At 40.5% G+C, this 22109-nt stretch overlaps 1 protein-coding gene across 3 annotated transcripts in view; it reads left to right on the top strand.

Moving 5' to 3' along the window:
- Positions 1–22109, top strand: part of fmn2b (formin 2b) — a 55216-nt gene that overhangs the window by 6044 nt on the left and 27063 nt on the right. For 2 of the 3 annotated variants that reach the window (XM_048987962.1, XM_048987961.1), the window contains exons 3-8: positions 3420–3586; positions 8151–8301; positions 10636–10697; positions 11415–12604; positions 13119–13263; positions 18842–18929. In XM_048987962.1, coding sequence (XP_048843919.1) covers positions 3420–3586; positions 8151–8301; positions 10636–10697; positions 11415–12604; positions 13119–13263; positions 18842–18929 — 1803 coding nt within the window. The remainder of the gene's footprint in view (positions 1–3419; positions 3587–8150; positions 8302–10635; positions 10698–11414; positions 12605–13118; positions 13264–18841; positions 18930–22109) is intronic. The other variant, XM_048987960.1, reaches the window with a different exon arrangement.

Raw genomic sequence — 22109 nt, 5'->3', positions numbered from 1 at the left:
GAGGTTTCAGTCAATTTCAAGATATTTGATGCATCCTTTCAGAGCTATTTAACAAAAAAGCATGTTTGAGTTAGCTTTAAGGCTGAAGTTGTATGGTGTGCATTAAATAATGGTCTCTTATTCTCTCTACTAGCCTTGAGTAAATAAGGCCTATTGTTTTCTTGGTTTGAGTTCATGAAAGCAGATTAAATTTGCAAGTGAGGCACCACAGTAAGTAATTTGTTTCTCTTTGAAAAGTCTGCAGAACAATAATACATGGGAGACCTTTCGTTATGTTTCCTTTTAAATTTCACCTCCCTTTGTGGCTGTGTAGTGTGTGGGCCAGTTCTTCCTCGCTCTTTTGTATATCAGTCAGTGAAGACAGATCATAATGTACTGTCTCTTTAAGCTTGGGTTCCCACCGCAACCTCTTAAGCAAGCAGTGATATGCTGATTCTGAATTATCCACATTAAAGGAATTCTCATTCTCTTCTTATGAATTTGCATCCCCTATAAATTCTTTAATTGCTTTCAAACTAATAACCCAAATACTGCAAATGATGTTGAGACTACTGTATCTGCACTTTATATCTGTGTTTGCACTCTGGTGACCTGTCATATTTTGTACAGATGGGCTCCAGACGATAAGGGATTTGACGTGCAAATCGTTTCAATTCAATTCAGTTTATTTTTATGTAGCGCCTTTCAACAGAGTTGTCCCAAAGCGCTTTACAGGGTTGTGTTGTGATACATGAAACAGAAGTAGAGAGAGAGAGATACTGAATGGGGGAAAAAATCATCATTTAGCTAGACCATCAATTTATCTCATTTCCACCTAATTTTAGAAATGTATCACTTCTTGCAGCTTTGGCATGGATGGTAACACTGCAGCATCTCACTCAGACTTGAGTGCAAATATGGGGTTAACGCTGTATATATGCATATTTATGCTACTGCAGCTGTCCTAGTACATGCATCAAAATGCACCCAGGGTTCTAGGAGGGAAGATTTCTGAAATCTATGCATTTTGTTTGTCGGTAGACTGACTGATTTGTGTGGGTCATTTGTGTCTTTAAAATTGGTAAATATTTTTTTCTTCAAATATTTTCAGTACCACTACAGATAACTTGATTGTGATACCAGTTCCTGCAATACTTCTTGCAATACAAATTTCCATCCATCCATTTTCCAAACCGCTTATCCCACTGCATCGCGGGGGGTCCGGAGCCTATCCCGGAAGCAATGGGAACGAGGCAGGGAAAAACCCAGGATGGGGGGCCAGCCCATCGCAGGGCACACTCACACACCATTCAGTCACACATGCACACCTGCGGGCAATTTAGCAAGTCCAATCAGCCTCAGCATGTTTTTGGACTGTGGGGGGAAACCGGAGTACCCGGAGGAAACCCCACGACAACATGGGGAGAACATGCAAACTCCACACACATGTGACCCAGGCGAAGACTTGAACCCGGGTCCCAGAGGTGTGAGGCAACAGTGCTAACCACTGCACCACCATGTCACCCCCTGCAATACAAATTTTATAAAGTTAATTCCAATAGCGCAAAATTGCATTACAAATTACAGTACATGTCTGTAGTTTGAATTTTCAGCTCCTTGGCATTTCCTAACATAAAACGTAGGGATGTACAAATTAATGCATATGGTAGTCCACTGGGCTACCAGCTTTGCAAATTTGGCAATCTAGACACCCTTTTTAGTAGCCCTATGTACCCTTCCTGCCATTCTGGTTTTGTTCTGGGCTGTATGTGGTAGGTCTGGTGTTGGCAGGGTAAAAAAAAAACTTTAAATCAGTAGCACAGACAAGCACACTGAGGAGTTGTGCAAAAACATAAATTCTGATGAATGAATGCATTAATACTGAATAAATTCAGGTCCTACACTTTCTCTAGACAGATGGCACAAATGCAGAGTGGGTTATGTAATTATAAGTGTGTGTGGTTTTTTTTTTTTTTTTTTTTTTTTTAACTGTCAGCATTTCACTTACCGTCAAACACAAATCATGGAAAAGCAGTAGCATAAATATGTACTTTAAAAACAGATCTGTTTGCTTGTGCATTTGCAAAAACAGATATCGATTTATTAATATATGTTGAAATGTAGGCTAATATAATCTGATTTTATCCTGATTGGTAATAAGGAAGTTATTTGAAGAATAACGAGGTTTGTCTTACTGAGCTATTGTTCCTTTAAGAAGTAGAACCACTTTGTACAGTTCAGAATGTGGTTTAGTTTCACCTGACTGGCTGAGCAGCCTATGAGCCCATTAAGGGTTAATAAGCGGTCATAAAATGTTTACAGGTCATTGATATTTGCATGTTTTAAGCTATAAGTCAGTCATGGTTTGCCAAATTTTTCTCTTAGCGATTTTGCACACACTCAGACCTGTCAACTATGTCACTGAGAGTGGGTCCTAACACATGCATACACTTGAACCCCCCCTTGAACCTTCTGGGCATGGTGTAATGTTTTTCCTGCATATGTCTATGACATGTTTGCACAACATTACCAGTCGTCAGCATTATTAGGTCTTGTGTGTTTGTTGGCTCACTGACACTGAGGAGATTTCTCTCCTTAGGTATTGAAATTTTTGAGAAGGCATTTTTTGATTATCAATAATATCTAAGCGGTGTGGTTGGTGCCATAAAAGTGTGGAATTTTAGTATGAAGCCCTTGAGTTTCTGCCATTTTATATGCCTATTGTAAAGATTTAAATCAGGTCTTGAACTGCTATGCTGCTTAGTCTGTTTTTGCATCAAAACACAAATAAGGAATGCAACTTGTCGTTTGTGACGTTTTAATGGCACAAACTTGATTTTTATGTATTCAACCTGGTTTTGGTGGCTGTAAAACTTACAGCTCTTGTCAGGTGGGGAATTCAGCTGATTCAGTTCAGAAATACTGGTGTTGTGGACATGTACTGTAGTGTATAAGTAGGGCTGGGAAGTACAATGATATCGGTAATTGCGATATCAGACAAGTAACTCGATTTCTGACTGATTAACTGGCAATGATCACCATTGTTGGGCAAGTAGGCCTAGGCTGCACACAAATCAAGGTAACAGTTTTATTTGGCTTTCATCATCTGCCAGATATATGTATGCTCTGGGTCTGTGACATGCTTTAAAATCATAATTAAATCAGGCCCTTCATCGATTATCCTTTATTTTTCACGGAGGATAAAAAAAAAAAATCAGCAAATCCCCACCCAGCCTGTAAGTTTACACTGCAGCTGTTTAGTGAGTTTCATATAAATGATTTTTTCATGCTTTCACATTTTTCTTTCTGCTAAACAAATGTAAGCACCAGGTGCATGTGTGTGTGTTGCATGTTATTAATTTTTTTGGGTCATCTCCCAGCCCTAGTGTACCAAATGTTTTGTGGAAATTTAATTCAGGTTTTTTTTCTCTCTGCTGTAGGGCGCACCCTGCTGGAGAAGTTCTTCCAGCAGCAGGAGGACGCACAGCCTGAAGAGGCAGAGAAGCTGTGCTCACGCATACTGGCAATGGGTCTTTTGTTGCCCTTCAGTGAATGCTTTCGCGAGCAGTATGGCGAGAGTGCCTCGCAGATTGCACCTAAGTTCAATGTGAGCCCCTGCACTCTTGCTTGCATTATTTTATATGTATGTAACTGCATGGTATATGTGGTTATGCAAAGTTACGTAAAAGTCTTTAAAATTCTTATCTGTTTTTCTCAGAAGTAGAGCAGGAATTTTAAGAATGTCACCTTGTGCCGCAGCTGCCAGAAATGTTCTGGTCGCAAGGAAGTGATAAGTAAACTTATCCCGGTTTTAGTTTTTGCTGTTCATTCCCGTATTTATATGTATTCACACTGCTCAAGAGACTACTTCGCTTCTCACCTGTCGCTTGCAGCCCAACCGTCGCATCTGTCTGACTCACCAGGGACCTAGTGCTGAATGTTCTATTTTGAGATTTTTATGAGTAGATTTGGGATGAGGGTGATTTAGATGTGTCTTAGAATATGTACCTATTTTAAAGGTCTGTATTGATGCTAGCTTCTGGCTTCTCATGAGGCAAACTGGAGGTGCAATATTATGGTTGGCCATTGTTCTGTGAGACTGGCAGTAATGGTTTTGTTCTTGTCGGTGCAAACATGCAGCACTAGAGTGTACCATTACGTGTTTCTCAATATGCGTACTTCAGCGTACTTGTGTTCTCGTATACCCATTTTATGTCATCTTCGATTGCTGAAGACCAGTTGCGATATTAAGAACAGAAGTACAGACAACGGTAAAAGTCCCTGGATGTCGCTGTTGCCCCGCCCCAAACATCATGGATGCGTTGGTCGCATCCTTGCCAAATGAGAACAATCCTATGATTCCTTGCATCACTCTTGCCAACACCAGAAGTGCAATCTTTTTTTTCTTGGTATTGAGAAACACCCTTTTTGTAGATGTATTCTGGCTAGATATGATGCATTTATTCTGTTTTCTTCAATACACCTGAAATCTAAATGAAAAACAAGTTAAATGTTCTTATGCTATTAATATTTTAAGTCACCCCATCAAGTGCTTGTATACCATTCTTTTTTGTACAAGTTTATCTTAATTGGCACTAGTGCATTAATCGCAGTATGCGCAAAGTTCACTCTTCATTCCGGTTGCGGTTAACAGGAAGTCTTGGTTCAAATGCTGTTTCTTTATTGATGAATGGCTGCATCCCCCTACTGTCACAGTATTTATTGTCTTCATTAGGTTTCCTCACCAGAGCATCACATGACTGCTTCGATGATTCATGGTTCTGTGCTCCCTTTCTCTGCTCTGGGTGAAATATGCATGGTGCCGTGCACATACAGGCTGCATAAGCAAGCCCACACTGTGCAGCTTTTTAGGGCAACAAGCCAGTCTCCTATTTTTATGCTCTTTCTAGGCAGCTCCAGCTAGGGATTGAAGGGGGGGTCTGTTATGATGTGGTCCAGCTTGCAATATAGTTAGACATCGGTTTGATTTGTAATATTAAATTACACTAGTCACTTGTCAAAGTGATTTGACCTCCTCTTTAATATTCATGTATGCAGAACACAGTTTAAATATGTCTGTGTGAGCTTGTGTATCCCCCTTGACTAATTTAGCCATGTAGTGGAGTGGAAATGACAGGTTTACGTTGGATTTTTTTTTTCCAGGTCATTCAAAATGTTTCATTTTTAGAGATGCTTATTTAGTGCTGTAACCATGTAGTTTTCTTCAATAATTCACTGGAGCTGGAGCTAGTTATGGAAATTCCATTAGCGTATGGGGTCTGCTGGGGTCACCGAACATATTAACCTTGTTTTAGGTTTTATGTCATTGTTTCTCTTTATTAGAATCCACAATGCTGCATGTTTAATGGTGAGTATTGTAAGATATTTAGTTGTATAGCTCCTCGCTAGGTGTTGTTGCAGTGTAGCTTTGCCACTGGTTTGGTTTAAAGATGTAGAGATGTGAAGGGTATATATGTTGCAGAACAACAGAAATGGCAATGTATTAATGAGGCAGATGCTCTGGTATTTTTCAGACCTGTCTCTGCATATTATGCTGGCTCATCGGGGGACTATTATAAATGACTAGTATGTAGAAGGTACCCGAGTCAGCAACTGCTAGGTGGTTGGTTAGACATTGCGAGGGAGGCATGACTTAGCAGCATGTAATCCTATGAATTATTCTCCTCATCCGCCAGTATGAGATCTTGGACCCAGAGGCCAGTGGTAGTTGCTGCTAAACGATGGCAGGCATCTTCCTGGGGCTGATTTGTCAATAACAGCCTGCCCTCTCTTGCCCCACCCGCTCAGGGAGACCTAAGCGAGCAGCTTTGTCATTGGGGAACCTGATCTGACTGCAGGCAGGCCATCTTTTGGAAGCCGCATAGGCAGCAGTGTGCCTCAGGGACTTGGGAAAAAGGAGCCTTGGACTTCATGACACTGAAAGGGACGCAGAACCGAGTTTGCAAGAAATTGGCAGAAGCTTTTCTCTTATTCGGCTGTTTTTCTACATGGATGCGGCAAACACAGAAATTAACCTTTGAAGAATGTGAAAGCAGTATAGAATTACAAGGCAAAAAGTCCTGTCAGCAGAAGAGATTGGAAAAGTAGGGGAAAGGCATCCTTTTATGACCACTGGGACATCTGTAAAGATAAAGGATATATTAGCATACCTTGCCTACTGCAGACTTCTCAACAGCAAGGATGGATCCAGAAAGCGTTTCAGAAAGCTGTAGCCACCTTTTGGATTGAAAAAGAACTGCACCTTTTGGATTAGAAAATACTTTGCCTTCATTTTCTTTAAGGAGAGCATCATGAGGATTAATTTGTCTAACCAGTGTCATCGTATTTGCCACAATCTAGATCTGATTGTAATCAGCAATTTGTCTAGCTAATAGGAGTCAGGATCATTTAAACATTGAAAGTCATGGAGCGTCGGAAGGGAGTGCCCAGGACCTTGGGGGACACTGATGGAGACCATGCCCATCTGGCCCATGTGCTGGAGGTCCTTAGGGCTCTGCTGGTTGGTCGACAAGGAAGGAATGACCAGAGAGAGAGGCATCTGGACATGGCATGGCTAACACTTGTGCAGGCTGTTCGGAGAAAATGCCGCTTGTTTGAGGTCAGCTTCTTCTGAGATGCAGTGACTAATGCAAGCTAGTGTCATTCAGTCTGGGTCTGCTGTTGTACCCCTGCACAAGTTACTATAAACCTTAAAAATGTCAGCGTATAGGACTTAGGAAACTTTCTCTGTCAGACATTTGAAGTTACCTTGATTATAGAGTTGCTCAGTAATGATTATCGGTGATTGTTTGGTTTTTTCTATTCATTGTTGTGCTAGTCTGTGATGAGTCCATGTATATGTCAAAGTTGTAGCGCAATTAGTAGAACAGTGACCGGGTTCCCCCTGTTATCTGAAAAGTAACCCCACCCTAGACCTAGGCTATATAGTTAAATATCACAATTTTTTTCTATCCTATCAGTCAGTATTGATCATTACCATGATATAATTCAAGTCATAATTTCATTTCTTTAAGGATCCACTTTTTCTTAAAGTTCCCTTAGGATTCCTCATGAACAGAATGAGATTAATGAAAAACGATGACAAATCTAAGTTTTAATAAATAGGTTTTTTATGTAGAGCATAGCACTATAAAATGCAAATGGTATGGTTTGATGCTAGTTTTCTTTTTCTCTGCCTCACTGTTTGTTCAAGGGAAGGGTTTGGCATTGGTAAAGTGGCAACCTGTCCCATTTTGAACCAGTACAGAACGATTTGTCCTATATTTCTTCAAATTGAAAGTGGAAACAGTTACATTTGTAAAGAGTATGAGTATTTATATAGTTATAATACAAAGTATTAGTCATAGTTATTTGCACTATTACTTCTATTACTATTACTTCTGTTCCCTTTAAACTCTTTAAGAACCTTTATTCCTTTATTATTATATTATTATTAACCTTTATTATTTATTATAAGGTATTTTACCTTTATTCCTCTTGTTGCACTGAGCATGTATATGACAAAAGAATTTCCCTCGGGATAAAGTTTTTTCTTATCTTCTTATCTTATCTTAAACCCTATTTGCTGGTGTCTGTGACTATCAGTGCCTGCTTTCTGTATCTTCAATCGGATGGCAATGCTTCAAGTGTTGAAAAGGTTGTAATACAGTACTTCCAGCTACAGTTGACACAAGCTTTTGGAAGAATTTAGTTTGTTGCATGTCAGATTTTAAATTGCCAAAGTACTACCAGACCACTGACTTCTGTTTACCTTCTACAATATCTACAATATCTCTCTCTGTCCTGCCCCCCTGTCTCCTCTTTTTTTGAAAACCAAAATATGGTCACACTGTTGACGTTTCCTCTGTGGGGGATGCTCACTGCTTCTATGATATTACCAAAACAGTAGCAGGTAGCATGCTCCTCTAACTCTACCAGCCTTGCAGTGAGTTTGTTGTGCATATGATTGTTGGAACTGTGTTCGTTTCTGTGATCTGATAGGTTGATATATGCTATCAAGCAATTTTCTTATTGACACTTTGTAAAAAATTTTAAAAAAAAAAAAATTTATTTTCTTATTTAAATTTAATATGATGGTAAATCAAGATATTGACTGTATCACCCGGCCCTACCCCACCCCCTTCTCACAAGCATACCCTGTCTTACCACAGCAAGACCAGTTGTATACCTGGGCGGCAGTCAGTCAGCCCCCACACTCTGCAGAGCACTTTGAGGGGCGCGTCCCAGGCCGTATCCAGGCCCTCTGGCCCCCACCCAAACCAGGAGGAGAGGAGCGTCCTGGGCTCAAGTACACAGAGGCAGGTAAGGCTGTTCATCCACCAGCCCAGAGGCTCCTACCTGAGCAGACAAGCTTCATTAGTTTTTTTTTTTAGTTTTTTTTTATTGCTCTTAGTGGTCAGTTAAAAGCCTGTAGCTTTTGCCTGAGTGAGCTTGTAGATTTGTGTGTTTTGGGAAAAAGACAAAAGCAAGTTAAAATAGACTTGTAATTCGAGGTTAATGCAGTTTTACGGGTCAGCTTTGTTGCCTGGACCTGCTATTGTGATTTCTTTGCTGTTAAGTTTTTAGGGTATTTTTCTTTAATCTCGTGAGCTCAGACTGGGAGTTGTTACATTTAAAATGGATTGTTCCTTTTTTTTACTCCATGCAATATCACTAGAGGATGACGAAGGTAAGACTAATCTGGATATATTTGTTTGACATCCCATTAGAATGTTCAGTTTTTGTATTAAGTAGAAATGTTTTTGAATTTTAATATCAATATGAAGTCCCCCCCCCTGTCTATAACCTCTGTTGCCAGTTGGGTGGGAAGGGCTGCTCTGTGTCCCATCCAGCTTGGGTAGTATGTCGCCTAGCAACATGGCTTGAATCACTGAGACTTATTTAGATTCCAAGCACTTGCCTCCTCCTGAACTTTCTCATCACTTTCCTTTGGAACAAACAAGCTGTTTGACTGATTTTGGAAGCCACAAAACGTCTGAAAGATGGTCCATGGCCTGTTCCTGTTCTTGACTCTCTGCTTGATGGCAGTGTTTAATGAGCTGGTTTTGGTCCATATGTTAATCTTGGATCAGAAGTTGTTTTCTGGTGTGCTTTGTTTCCTGTGAAGGGAAATACAAATATATGTTCTAAATTCTCCTTTGCGAAGGATAGCCCCCAAACTTGCCAAACAATGTTAAGCATCAGAGGCTACGGAGAGCGCAAGTGATGTCATCACCTTGAAGGCTGTTTGTTAGCATTTTCAAACATGCAGTTCTCTTAGCAAAAATCTTATGAGGAAGATGAATGAATTTTATAAAATCAGCTAAAATAATCTTTAATTAAAACGAGTTTTAAAAAACGTTCATGTTTTGTTGTATGAGAGATCATTTAATGGTATATTTTGCCAAATTCTGATTTGTGTTGTTGAAATTAATATATTGCTAACATTTTGCTAACAGGAACTACTTGAAATGAACTACAACAGTTGTTTACTTCACTGCACGCACACAAGACTTGAATAAAAATCACTGACTTGAGACCAATTTTGTCAAACAACCTGTGACACCCCCCCCCATGGTCAGTCAGTTTATTAGCCACCACTGCAAATTAACAGTTAGGAAGTTATTAGTGAGCAATCCAATATGGCAGTTCCAATCTGTGTTGTAGTGTCATTCTTTAGAGATGATTGGAAAATTTCAGAGCGATATGAAAACCATTTTAAATCTGGTCACATAGAGGGCTGCAGCTGCTGTAAAGGACTGTTGGCAGATTCAGTCAGAGCAAGCATGGGGGACAGAGTGTTTTGGTGAGTTATGGCAGATGGGCAGCACGGGTCTGAAAAGTCAGCATATTACTGACATTTTAAATAATTTGTAAATTATAACCTTTATCTGTATTATTCTGAAGTCCAGTTCAATAAATGACATAACCGAGAAAGACTTTGAAATGCGGAAATGTATTTACAGAACACTGTGTATTTACACAAAACTTACATGGAGTACTATTTGTATGTCATTACAGAAGAAATTTTATATACACTCTATCTTAGTTGTATACAATAGCTAAGATTACAAAGAAGTTGTTTTAGGAGGCTTCCTTCAGAAGAACACAGGTCTGGCAAAAATCCGGTCTCAGATCAGCAACTGCTGGACAGCCACTGAGAGTGATATTAGGAAATTTCCGCATTGTGAATCTGTTATTCCTTTAGCAAACAGTTTGCAACATACTCATTTCATCCATGTGAAACATTAAAATTAGTTGAAGTACCTCTAGTAAGGATTTATCTCATCCGACAAAACTTTAAGGTGTTTTACATCTCGTTTTAATCAAATGTTGTTTTCCCTGATTTTCTGAAATCCCATATTTTTCTCTTTTTTTTTTTTTGCCAAGAGAACCATGTTTTAAAATGCTAACAAACCCCCAACAAAATGTCAAACTTGCACTTTCTGTTTACTGTAATTATATGGAGTACTTTTTGTGTGTTATTTTGTGGCACCAACACCAGCATGGTACAATTTACGTTTCAACAGCAAACATTTGTTATCTTCGCATCTGTGAAATGTCATGTGTATGTCTATTGAACAGATGTGAATTGTAGTCCCTAAGACTATATCCCAGGTAACTCTTCAGTATGTCATTGTCATCTTATCCTCTCAGAGCATCAAGCCATCATCATAGGGCTGAAGAAGCAGCAGAGAGAGGAGATTCGAGAACTACAGGTAACCTATACCTCAATGGTTGTGGCTTGTTCAGTACATGCACACCTGTACTTTTCCTCGAAGTTAATGCAAGTCAACACGTGCAATCTATACTTTTTTTTTTGGCTTAGAGTGTATTCCTTGTTAATTTTTTTTTGTGTTGTCTTTGCTGGGTGAACATTGCTATTCTGCAGTGTCGGTTCATAACGCTGTCTGAAATACCTTGTATAAAATGAGTGAAAGCCTTTTTTCCCCACTAGAGGGTAGCATCTTCCCAGCTTTTGTCAGGTTTTCTTACTGCACGTCATGCTGTGCTATGAAAGTAATGCATTTATTTCCTCCATTTTATCTTTATCTTTGAAATACATTTTAAGTTTAAAAGTCTGACATGATTAGCTGCACAGGTATATTGGAATATTTTGTAGTTTCACCTTTTCCCTGATATAAAAAGTGGATATGTTTATGGTAGGGTTTAAATTATCACTTTCAGTTTTAAGGCACTTCTTCGTTCATGCAAAGCATGTCAGTGCAGCTATTGCCTGATGCCCTGAAACTGCCTATGATCTTCTGGCTATTTCATTCTGGTTTATTTTTTCCCATGAATTATATTGCATGTAGCTTTAAATTTTTGTTTTGAAGCCTTCACAATCATCATTAATCCAGCCTATGTCTTTTTAAAGAGCTGAAACTAAAACTGCTCAGAAGTGGGATTACAATTTTGTTTTGTTCCATCCACAGGAGGAATCTGTCCTGAAGACCGTGAAGCTTAAGGAGGAGCATGTTAATGTAATTCAGCAGTTAGAACAGACCATTGAGGATCTGAGGACTAAAATTGCAGAGTTGGAGAAACAGTACCCCTCACTGGAGAAGGATGTGAGCACAAAGGACCAAGAATGTGGAAGTGAAGATTTTGAAATGAAAGGCTTCTGCGATGTGGACCTGCAGACTGAGGGCATGGCCCTGAGCTGCCTGGAGGCCAAGTCTGTGCAGACGTCACCTGTGGATGAGAGCTTTAGATTCAAAGTGCCTTTGCCGGAGCGATCACCTTCTAAATCTTCGAGGCTTGATGTGAAAGTGGGGGAGTTTTCCCAGCACTCCCCACCCTCCCCCAGCCTTGAGCCAGAGCATCTATCTGAGCCATTCATCTCCATACCCCCCAAAGCAGATCAGGGTTTTGTTTGTAAATGCCAGCAACAGATGGGGATTCAGCCTTTGCCAGTACCCCTTCCCGGACTACCAGTACCTCCTCCTCCACCTCCCCTTCCCGGACTACCAGTGCCACCTCCTCCGCCTCCCCTTCCCGGACTACCAGTGCCACCTCCTCCGCCTCCCCTTCCCGGATTACCAGTGCCACCTCCTCCGCCTCCCCTTCCCGGACTACCAGTGCCACCTCCTCCGCCTCCCCTTCCCGGACTACCAGTGCCACCTCCTCCGCCTCCCCTTCCCGGACTACCAGTGCCGCCACCTCCTCCGCCTCCCCTTCCCGGCCTACCTGTGCCTCCCCCTCCGCCTCCCCTTCCCGGCCTACCTGTGCCTCCCCCTCCGCCTCCCCTTCCCGGCCTACCTGTGCCTCCCCCTCCGCCTCCCCTTCCCGGCCTACCTGTATCATCTCTCTCAGGATCAGCTGTACCTCCACCGCCACCTCCCTTACCTGGATGCCCCATACCACCCCCTCCCCCCCTGCCTTCACTGGGAACTGGGCCATGTCCTCCACCACCCCCACTGCCTGATGGTGTTCATCCACCGCCTCCGCCAGCTATAGGTGCCCCTCCTCCACAGTTTGGATTAGGATCTCTTCCTCCTCCTCTACCGCTCGGTCTTTATGCCCTAGGCATGGCACAGGAGAAGAGGCCTCGGAAAGATGTTGTTGAACCTCCACGACCTATGAAACCGCTATACTGGACCAGGATACAGCTGCATGAGAGAAAGTAATATGCTGGTTTTACTGGTCTTAATCTTGTCGTAGCTGTGTGTCAGTGTGTTCTGGAATGGTATTTATCCCCCCCCCCCCCCCCCCAATAGTGGAAAATTTGACATTTTCAGCTAAGAAACAGTCTCCATGGCTATACAAATAGAATGAAAAATATGTTGTGAATTAGAAATTCAGACCAAGCCGTAAGTTTTAACAGAAATAAGTCACAGCTGAACTGATCTGGGTGCCATGCAGAACAGCAGTCCAACATTGTAAAAGATGACCTGACCTGACCCAACCTGTCCAGGCTTTATCGCAAATTATAAAGCTGCATTGCCTTACGCAGGCCGCTATCGGTGGCATGTTGCAGTGGATTTGACGGAGTAGAGAGTTTGCTTATTCCAGAATGGATTCATTTCAAAGCTGTTGCAGTTTCAGTCTAGCGGTGCACTGACTTCTCCCTCCCCTGACGCACATTTCACACTGTGAATTCTCATTGTCATCCTTATTCTTTTCCGGTGTGACCTAAGGGAACCTACCGGGCTTTTGGTGTGGGAGAAGGTTGAGGAACCATCTCTGGATTTCAACGAGTTTGTTGAACTTTTCTCCAAAACGGCTGTGAAGGAAAAGAAAAAGCCATTGTCAGATACTATAACCAAGTCCAAGACTAAACAAGTGAGTTTCATTGTCATTGTCATACCTGCTGCCTTTTGTATGGTACATTTTGAACGTGTGTCTATCAAACAGGTTTTCATGTCTCTTAGAAGTCTTTGCGTGTATAAACTATGGAAGAAAGGCCCTCAACTCTGTGATACCAGTGCCCCTGCTGGGCATAAACTTGAATTACATATGTAGGTGAAATAGTTCATCCTGTTCTCCCAAGGACTGTAGCATTTTAAATAATTTATTATTCTCATTATTATAATTATGTAATGTAATTCTTATTTTGATTTGATTTTCTCTGATTGCTACTGTAAGGTGAAATGAATAATAGTTTAAAAGGACATTTTTTTATCCATTATAAAAGTACACAGGATCCCAGCTGTGAGAGAACTGACCCTTTCCTTGTGTGTTCTATGGATTGCTTGCAATGGGGAAATCTTGTGTGGCCAGCAAAAAGAGATGTTGCCCTGTGATTGGGGAGCTGTACATGAAGGTTTTTCAAAAGTTTTAGAAACATTTGGAACATCCACATAAGTGCTGTTTTGTAATAAACAAGAAGCATGAGAACTGTTCACCAGCGTAACACATGATTAAGCTGCCTGGAATTGGATAGTCATCATTGTAAATGTGTGTGAAAGTCTGGCCAGCTGACACTTTGGATCAGCCTTTCCCCATGCCTTTGATTTGAAGAATGTTACTGCAATGCTTAACGTAGAGGAACATTTTCTGTAGCCCTCAGCCAAGGATTACACACAGCCATGTGGGCAGTTGTCATGTGACTTGAGGTCTGTTCCTCTTCAGTTCTAAAAATGGCATCCTTGGAGCCAGTGAAATTGCAAGTACATGCAGTCTGGGGGGTGGGACTCACCTGATATTCCTGTATAAATTCTTTCTGAGACCTGTAGCCTTTTCTTTTATGTGTGAACGTAAATGAGAACTTTTCTGTTTAAAAAGTGACTGTGGATAGAACCCTCCTCCACCTGAACGGTTTGCCCATACAGATACGTTTCATGTAGTGATGGTAATTATTCCAATAATTGTTGGATTAGGTGTTTAGTACCTTGGCAACCACTTATTAATGACACCATGTCATCATAAGCCCTTCACATGTGAGTTGAGCATGTATGGATCTGAATGCAGGATTTCTACCATGTCAGAGTGAATCAAAATACATATTGCTCTGACAAAGTAGGATATATTTTCAAGGAGCTGGAGTCATTGCAAACTGTGTGTAAATGACCAAGTATTGTCTAGCCTGGGCTTCTCTAATTTCCTCTCATTTTTGCAAACTGCACTTGGTCATTTTCTCTGTTTTGGGTTGGGTGGTTTCTTCCTTGAGACAAAATCCTCAAAAGGGATCTTTGGTGGCTCCCTTTGTAAATTATTGCGCTTCCCTATGACATTAATTCTTAGTGGAATGGTAAATTCGTTAACTGGTAGCAAGGTGCTGCTTAAACGATCACCCAGTAGTTACGGTCATGGTTTGCTGGTTTTAAAATTACAATGCTGGATTAACTTTTGTAGTGTTCATATCCTAACTCAGTCTTGTCACCATTCTATTATTTGTGATTAGTCTTTCCAAAACAATGTACAAGTACATTTGTTAGTCTAAAAACAGGAATGAAGTAGCTGCGTTGGAATCTACACTTGACTCAGTTTGAATTGTGGTTTTCACAGTGCTATTGTGCTTTGATGTAAAGTGTCTTTGGCAATGTCTCTTTGCCATAGCATGGGGTGAGACTGGCTCATTTTTGTGTGCCACTGAAATTGCTTTCCAGTTTCCAGTGCTATACAGTGTCTTTTCAGCATTTCAGGTGAAGTACTGGATGTGTGTTAACATTTGTCCATTGGTTTCTATATATTCTGTATTGGTTTCTATATGGACATCTATATAAAAGTTTACTGTCTTTTGACTAATATAATTAAGCTGCTAATGATTCCAGGTACCTTTTGGTCTCTGGTAAAGATGGCACGATATATATTTTTTTATTTTTATCCCAATTTTGATATAAAAAGTTTGAGTATCTAACACAAATACCGTTATAATATTTTTCCCCCTCTATGAACTACAAATGTCACACTTAATGCTTAGTATCAATATATTACAATTAATATGGCAAACTATCTGCATTTAGTGTTGTAGCAGCATTGTTTGGGTATTTTAAGAATAGGAAAATGTAGTGGTCATGTTGCTTAGACAAAAGCTATGCACTATGCTGCGGGAAGAAATCCACGGCCGACATGATTTACATAAATCTGCTTCTTTGTTTTGTTCAGTACGAACTTTCATAAAAATGAACAGAAATATTTCTTAAAGTATAAATTGTGCAATCTGTTGTCAGATGTAATAAAGAAAAGTCATAGAAAGTATCACTGTATTCCTCAACTAACCATTTCTAGTCAAAGTGCATAGAAGTTTCCAGTACAAAAAGTACCAGTGAGCACAGGTAAAACTTTTAAGTACCAAGTAACCAAACTTTAGGAAGAATGCAATTCTGAAGACTTCTATTTTATGTTTTACTGTTTTGAGATTTAAGAAAAATCTAATTCTTCAGTAGTTTTTTTTTTTTTTCTTCTTCAGCGTAATGTGCAGTAATGCTTTTCTACTCAGCCAACATGGCAGCTCAGACGCACGTTACTGAACGAGTAGCCATCATGTGACCCTCATTGTGTTTACAGTATGTCCCTCTAGGGCTACAAGTATTTTCACAATTTAGTCCTCAAATTCTCAAATTGGCTCGGCTTTCTGCTTCCCGCCTCCTGATTACCGATCTAGCATTTTAAATTTTTTTTGCTGGTAACCTCTATCGGTATTGGGCTGGTATTGGATCAGTCAGAGGTTATTTTGTGGTATTTGTGTTTTAATACTATAAAAGCGGTATAAAATGTTCCAGCCACCTTGGCTGCCCCTAAACCGCCAAAGTAATTACTTTGCTGCTGCTGCTGCTGCTACTACTACTACTACTGCGTCTACTTCTCGAACAAAACATGTTTATTACCATGTCTGGTTTATAAAACAAGAAGCCATTTTCATTTTATTAGACTGTCTCCGCAAGCAACTTAGTCTTTCAATCTAAAATGTTCACAAGCTTAATCAGGCCTTGCTCTTAATCTGTTTGACACGTGTGGTCTCCTGTTTTTATACTTACGTGAAAAGCTTTAACTTTCTTGTACTGCTGAATTTATCCATTTGACCTAGATATTAAAAGTTGAAAGTACATTTTAAAAAACAAATCTGGAAGCAATATAGATGGCAGAGCAGCGTTCTGGAAATCCAGTTGCCTTAATGGTTGAACTCCCGTTGTGGAATCTCACTTTTGAAGTTATGAAATACATTTTGTGTTTGGCCTGAGATGGTTGGTAATGTACTCTTTCCAGGAACTGAATGTTAGCTTGAATGCCTGCCTCTAGTTTTATCCTTTTATAAGGATTGGTCAGAATTGCCTTGGTGAACTCTCCCAGCTATTTAAATACATAATGAGGAAATCTTATTACGATATGCATGTGGCTGTTGCAAAAAGCACCAGCAATGAAATATTTTAAAATGTTCTCGAGCAGAGAATCGCAGAGGCATTCACTAGAAGGAAAAACGATTTGAGGTAAAGTGTAATTTTTTTCCATTGATTTAGATGTTAATGAAAATAAGAATTGATGGAATTCTCTTCCCATCTCACGCCAAGTGAATTTCCACAGATGATGGACTTCCAAATAGTTAGTACGTTTGTATAACACTTTCTGGCACAAATCGGTCTCTCTGGCAAACGTTTCCTGCATAATGCAGCTACCCTGGATTTATACCGCTCTATTAAAGAAAACACTGAAAGAAATGGAAGATTACATGATACTAGATCTGTCTTTTGCCTAATGTTTGTGGTTGAGGTTTTGGCAGCATAGGGATTTTCTGAGCTCTGGACATGAACATTTGGGGACATTTTCCTCTCCCACCAGTTTTGATTAAAACTGTTTTATTGGCACAAAAAAGGCCTGTTCTACCATGAATGCATGAGAGAGGCAAATTTTCTGACAAAAACTTGATTTTGCTTTGTGTTCTTGTTGTTTTGAGTTGCTTTTCTTGGTTTCCTGAAATGCTGCTCAGCATTCTCAGAAGTCATATTTAGTCCTCCTGTCAGTTTTACAGCATCATTGGGTTTCTTGTTGCATGTAAATGTTTGGCAAGTTGTTGTGCTATGTGTGTGTGTGTGTGTGTGTGTGTGTGTGTGTGTGTGTGTGTGTGTGTTTTAAAATAAATGTCTTCCCCAGAATGCGCATCTCCGTCCTGGCATTTGCCAATATTATGGGTCATAGTTGCATTTATTTTTTATTCGTCGCCACATACCTTTGCAGGGCATTTGGTTTATTTGGTTTTGCTGAAGTTGACTCTCCTGTGTGATATTCGGGGAAAACTAGGTGAAACCTTGGGTTGTCTGTTTACATTCTGAGTAACGCTTTATGCCCAGTGTTTTATGCCATGTTCTTTTGCTTAGATTTGTGAAATGTTTCCAGGCACAGGTGCCAGCCAAAGCGCTCACTTAGACTGACCATTGTCCAGAATTTTGATTAAAATCTGAAAACATGGTCCCTAAGAATTGCCTTTTGTTCCTTGGGTTGAGGTAAAATTTAAAAATGGAACTCCAGTTCTATGAGGTGGTGACCTGGCTTTCCCCTCACAAAGCAGACATTTTGGCCAAGATGTAAAAGCCTAGTCAAGCTAATTATTTAATCAGACTGGTAGTCAGTGCCGCAGCTGCCTGCTGAAAATGGATGCTATTAATTTCTAATCATATACAAACCCGCCCTCCTTCCCCTTTTTAATTATCATTTTCCTGAACCCCCCTCCCCTTTTTTTGTGCACGTTTCCCATACAAAAAAAGCTCCTCATCGCCTTGGGACCTGTAAAGGTCAAAACAAAGATTTCGTGCGGCTTATTTCCTGATGTTTCTTTCATGGTCAAACCGCAGAATGTATGCCATGTACACTGTCTGGCTTGTTCAGAAGGTGGATTGAAGGCAATGCCTGAAAAAGCATTTAGCGTAATGAGAATAGACAGCAGAGCCATTCTCTCTGGGTTACGAGAAAGTAGTGGTTCCATTAATTGAAACCCAAGACCCAAGTGGCATTCCTTTTGTGTATATGCGTCTGTGTGTGGATGGAGAGGGATATGTGGCCAACTGTGGGTCTGTGATTATCACATGTGACACTTGTGTTCACAAAGTGATATCTTCTGTCTGCGTCAGGACGCGTCAGTTTTAAAAGTTAGTCATATAATCAGTGCCCACAGAGCTGTGAGAAGAGCAGGTGACTGGAGCACATCTGCTTTGAATAAACACTTCGGAGGGTGGGAAATCCATAAATGTCAAAGAGCATGCTGCTGACGAAATGGCGCGTCAGTCTTTTAAAAATCAATTTGCTGTCATTACGTGTAATCTTGCTGAGGAGCAGAGGAGGCTTGTGAACGGCCACCTACTGTGATGGGGGGCATATAGCAGTCTGTGGTAATACCGTGCCTCTGGTTTTGCATTGTGGGTAAGGTATATTTTAACAACCAAAAACCTTTGAATGGTGGTCTCATGGCTTTGTCTGTGTTTTGCAGGTTGTGAAGCTTTTGAACAACAAGAGATCCCAAGCGGTGGGGATTTTGATGTCCAGCTTGCATTTGGATATGAAGGACATTCAGCACGGTCAGTATCTGGCCAATGTTGATTAATCTCCCTCAAAAGTTTGAACAGTGCCATCCAACATTAATTGAAACGGAGCAGCCTGGAGCACAGGAAGTACCTTATATGCGTATTTTTCTTTGCTTTAAGGGCTCTCTGGAGGGTATTGTGCTTTAGAACATCTCCTGCCAGATCTGAGCAAAATAAAATTGGAGTCATTTGGGGACTGGGGTTAGTTTTATTATAAAAGTGAAAAGGCCAAAAGTCTTTGTCTTTCATTTTAAAGCTTCCTGGGGCCTGTTCTCTCATCTTCTTGAAGAATTAGCCCCTAATTTTTATTAGGTCTGGCCTTGTTTCCCATTCAGAGAATGAGTCTGTGGGTATACCAGAAGCTTGTGTGTCTGTGGGTAAAAAGTGTGAATTCTGCTGCCTTCCTCATAGCTTCAGGAATTTGCCTCTGCATGGATCTATCTCCAGTTTATTTAATTGTCTGTCTAAGCATTGTTTTGCCATTGTTTTGGACTCAGAACTCAGAAAGTGGGTGGTGCTGACTACATTTTCTTCTATTATCTCACTTTTTCTTTTTTCCTTCACCCCCATCACATTCTTCTGAATTATGAACACCAATATCGTGTCTAGGTTTGGAAGGATCATTTGCACTTTATAAATGTCTCCTTGCAGAAGTCTCCCCTTAAAAGTATTTGATTTAACTGTGGTGTTTGTTTTGGCCTGCCCTGCACCATTTATAATGTTTATCTGTATAATTGGGCAGTCTGGTGATCAGAATAGATCGGACGCTGTAGGTCTCTGAATAATATTCATTGTCTAAGAATGAGAGCCAGGGCTGAATAAGTGTCGGGTTATGAGATCTGTGCATCTGAACATAGTGAGTGGGGATGGGTACCAATAGCCGGTTCCAAACGGCAACCGGTTCTAAATGACTAAAAACCTGAGTACTGCAAGTCCGGGGTTATTGGTTTTGTTATCAGTACTGACCAAATAATAGTAGGAGAATTTTAGCAGATTAATGAAATGAGAGCACTATCTGTAAGTAAACACCTGCAAACTCACAATGACTTCAAGGCCAGTTTCCCTTCACCTGTCTGCTCTTGCAGATGTGAGGTGTTTTTCCAGTATGGTATTGGCGGAGAGAGTTAAGTGATCAAAAGTGTGGCTTGACTTAAGTGATAACAATATCGTTTGTTGCAGCAACTGCAATTAAATCCTTTCATGCCAGGGAGGGAACTATGCAAAAATGCACAGTTTTCGGCTGCTTCACGCACAGTCAAACTTTGTCCACAATTTGTCCAAATAAAGTTTTACTGCTGTTATTTGGTGTGTTATATACACAATATATTTTTTTGCATTTTGTAACTGAGCTATTAGAGGTTAGGATATATTTTTCAGGTGCTAATAAAAGTGTACTATCCATGCTGTTCATGACTGAATGTTTTTTCTAACAAAATAACTAAAAGAACCAATAAGAGAACCAATAAAGTACCGAAACGATAAGCAGCATTGAAGTAGTAATATTGATCAAATCCTAACAATACCCACCCCTAATAGTGAGTTGTCCCTTGTGGTGCCAAGAGTTTCTGTATTGGATCAGGTAGATCACAGGGAAGTCTGGCAACAATGATTTGCTACCCTTCCGTCCTTCAGGAATATTTTACACTTTGAGTAATTGAGAACCAAATGAAGACTCTTCCTCAAATCCGTGCTGTGGCCTGTATTATAAAGCGGGGTTACTTGCTTATCGGGGTAACTTGTCGGATTTAAGGTACCACATTTTAAATGGACTTCATGTTTGTTCGCTTACATTTTACCCAGACTAAGCGAACAAACATGAAGTCCATTTAAAATGCGGTACCTTAAATCCGACAAGTTACCCCGATAAGCAAGTAAATGTGTATACTGAATTATTGCCTGATTTAGAAAGGTATGAGTAGGGAAAAATATTCCAATTTAAATTAAAATCGATATTTTCACTTTCATCTGCCTTGCGGCAAATGTAGTTTTGCAGTTGAGACTGCCATTGCTATATTTGCTCTATTTACTCAACAGATTTTGATGGAATGCGTTTCTAAAAACTTAATGTGTAATTGTGCTGTCAGTGGGTTGTACATTAAACATCTGTTATATGCTACTATGCAGTAAGTGATGTGACAGACACCTTGTCTCTTGGTCTCCAACAATATGGCAGTTATTCTCAACTCCAGTCCTGGAGACCCACTCGTATTTGCTGATTTGAGAGGTCATCCCTGAAACCTATAGCCAGAGTGGCTCTCCCTGGATCAAGTTCGCCACCCCTGGTTTAGCCGTATCAGAGTTTGCATTAGTGTTTCTCTCAAAGTAATACTGACCTCTGCCTATCTTTAGCCAAATGCAGGTTTGATTATAGCCCACTTTGAAAATATAGGGTTGTAGTCACAAAATTGAGTCCGACACCCTGTTGTGCAAGGTGTGCAGTAGTAATTACTAAACTGAAATAGTATGGCTCTATTATTGCATAAAATTTGAAATGCTCACATAGAATATAGTCTGCTTTGTGTGTCTTAGGTACTTTTAACCAAAAACCTTTGTGAAGGTAAAGTTTAATTACTAGCCCTTGGCAGTGTCAGGTTTTTGTTTTTCTTTCGCATGCTCCCTCTTGTGGCCTGACTTGTTCAGCTCATTTCCAACTCAACTCAAGGCCATGTTTAATAGCACCAAAACAGTGCAAAAGAGGTAGTTCAACCCTCCAGTACCATTCGCACAAGCTGTGCTAAATATGGCAATGTAATACTATATCGCTGATTAAACAATCGACAACTTCTGTGCTGTTTGTGTTTAAACATTTACTTTTAAAGGATTACAGTTTTGGGCGCCAGATTCCTGTGCCCAGACAAAAAGGCGACATCAGGAATTTTAAACATGAGTGCTTTGTTCCCGGACAGACCTCAATCCCCCGCCCCCCCCCCTTTCAGGACATGTGGCGTGTGGCTTTCACACTGATTAGAATGTGGTAGGCAAGTGTTTCCGCTTGTGTGCTGCCAGAGGTATTGCTGGTCTAAGGTTACGTTAGGCCCCTTCAGGTGCCGATGCGACTGCGGGTCTGAAGCGGCACAGGCTAACTGAGGGCCGGGCAAGCCATGAATATAAACAGATTATACAGTGATGATCCTTAATGGGCCCTAATGATTGTGTCCCTAAGGCAGCCATTTG

This window comes from Brienomyrus brachyistius, chromosome 20, assembly GCF_023856365.1.
Source record: "Brienomyrus brachyistius isolate T26 chromosome 20, BBRACH_0.4, whole genome shotgun sequence".
Taxonomy (NCBI): Eukaryota; Metazoa; Chordata; class Actinopteri; order Osteoglossiformes; family Mormyridae; genus Brienomyrus; species Brienomyrus brachyistius.
The sequence above is the reverse complement of the archived record's forward strand: the minus strand, read 5'-3'. Positions and strand labels throughout refer to the sequence as shown.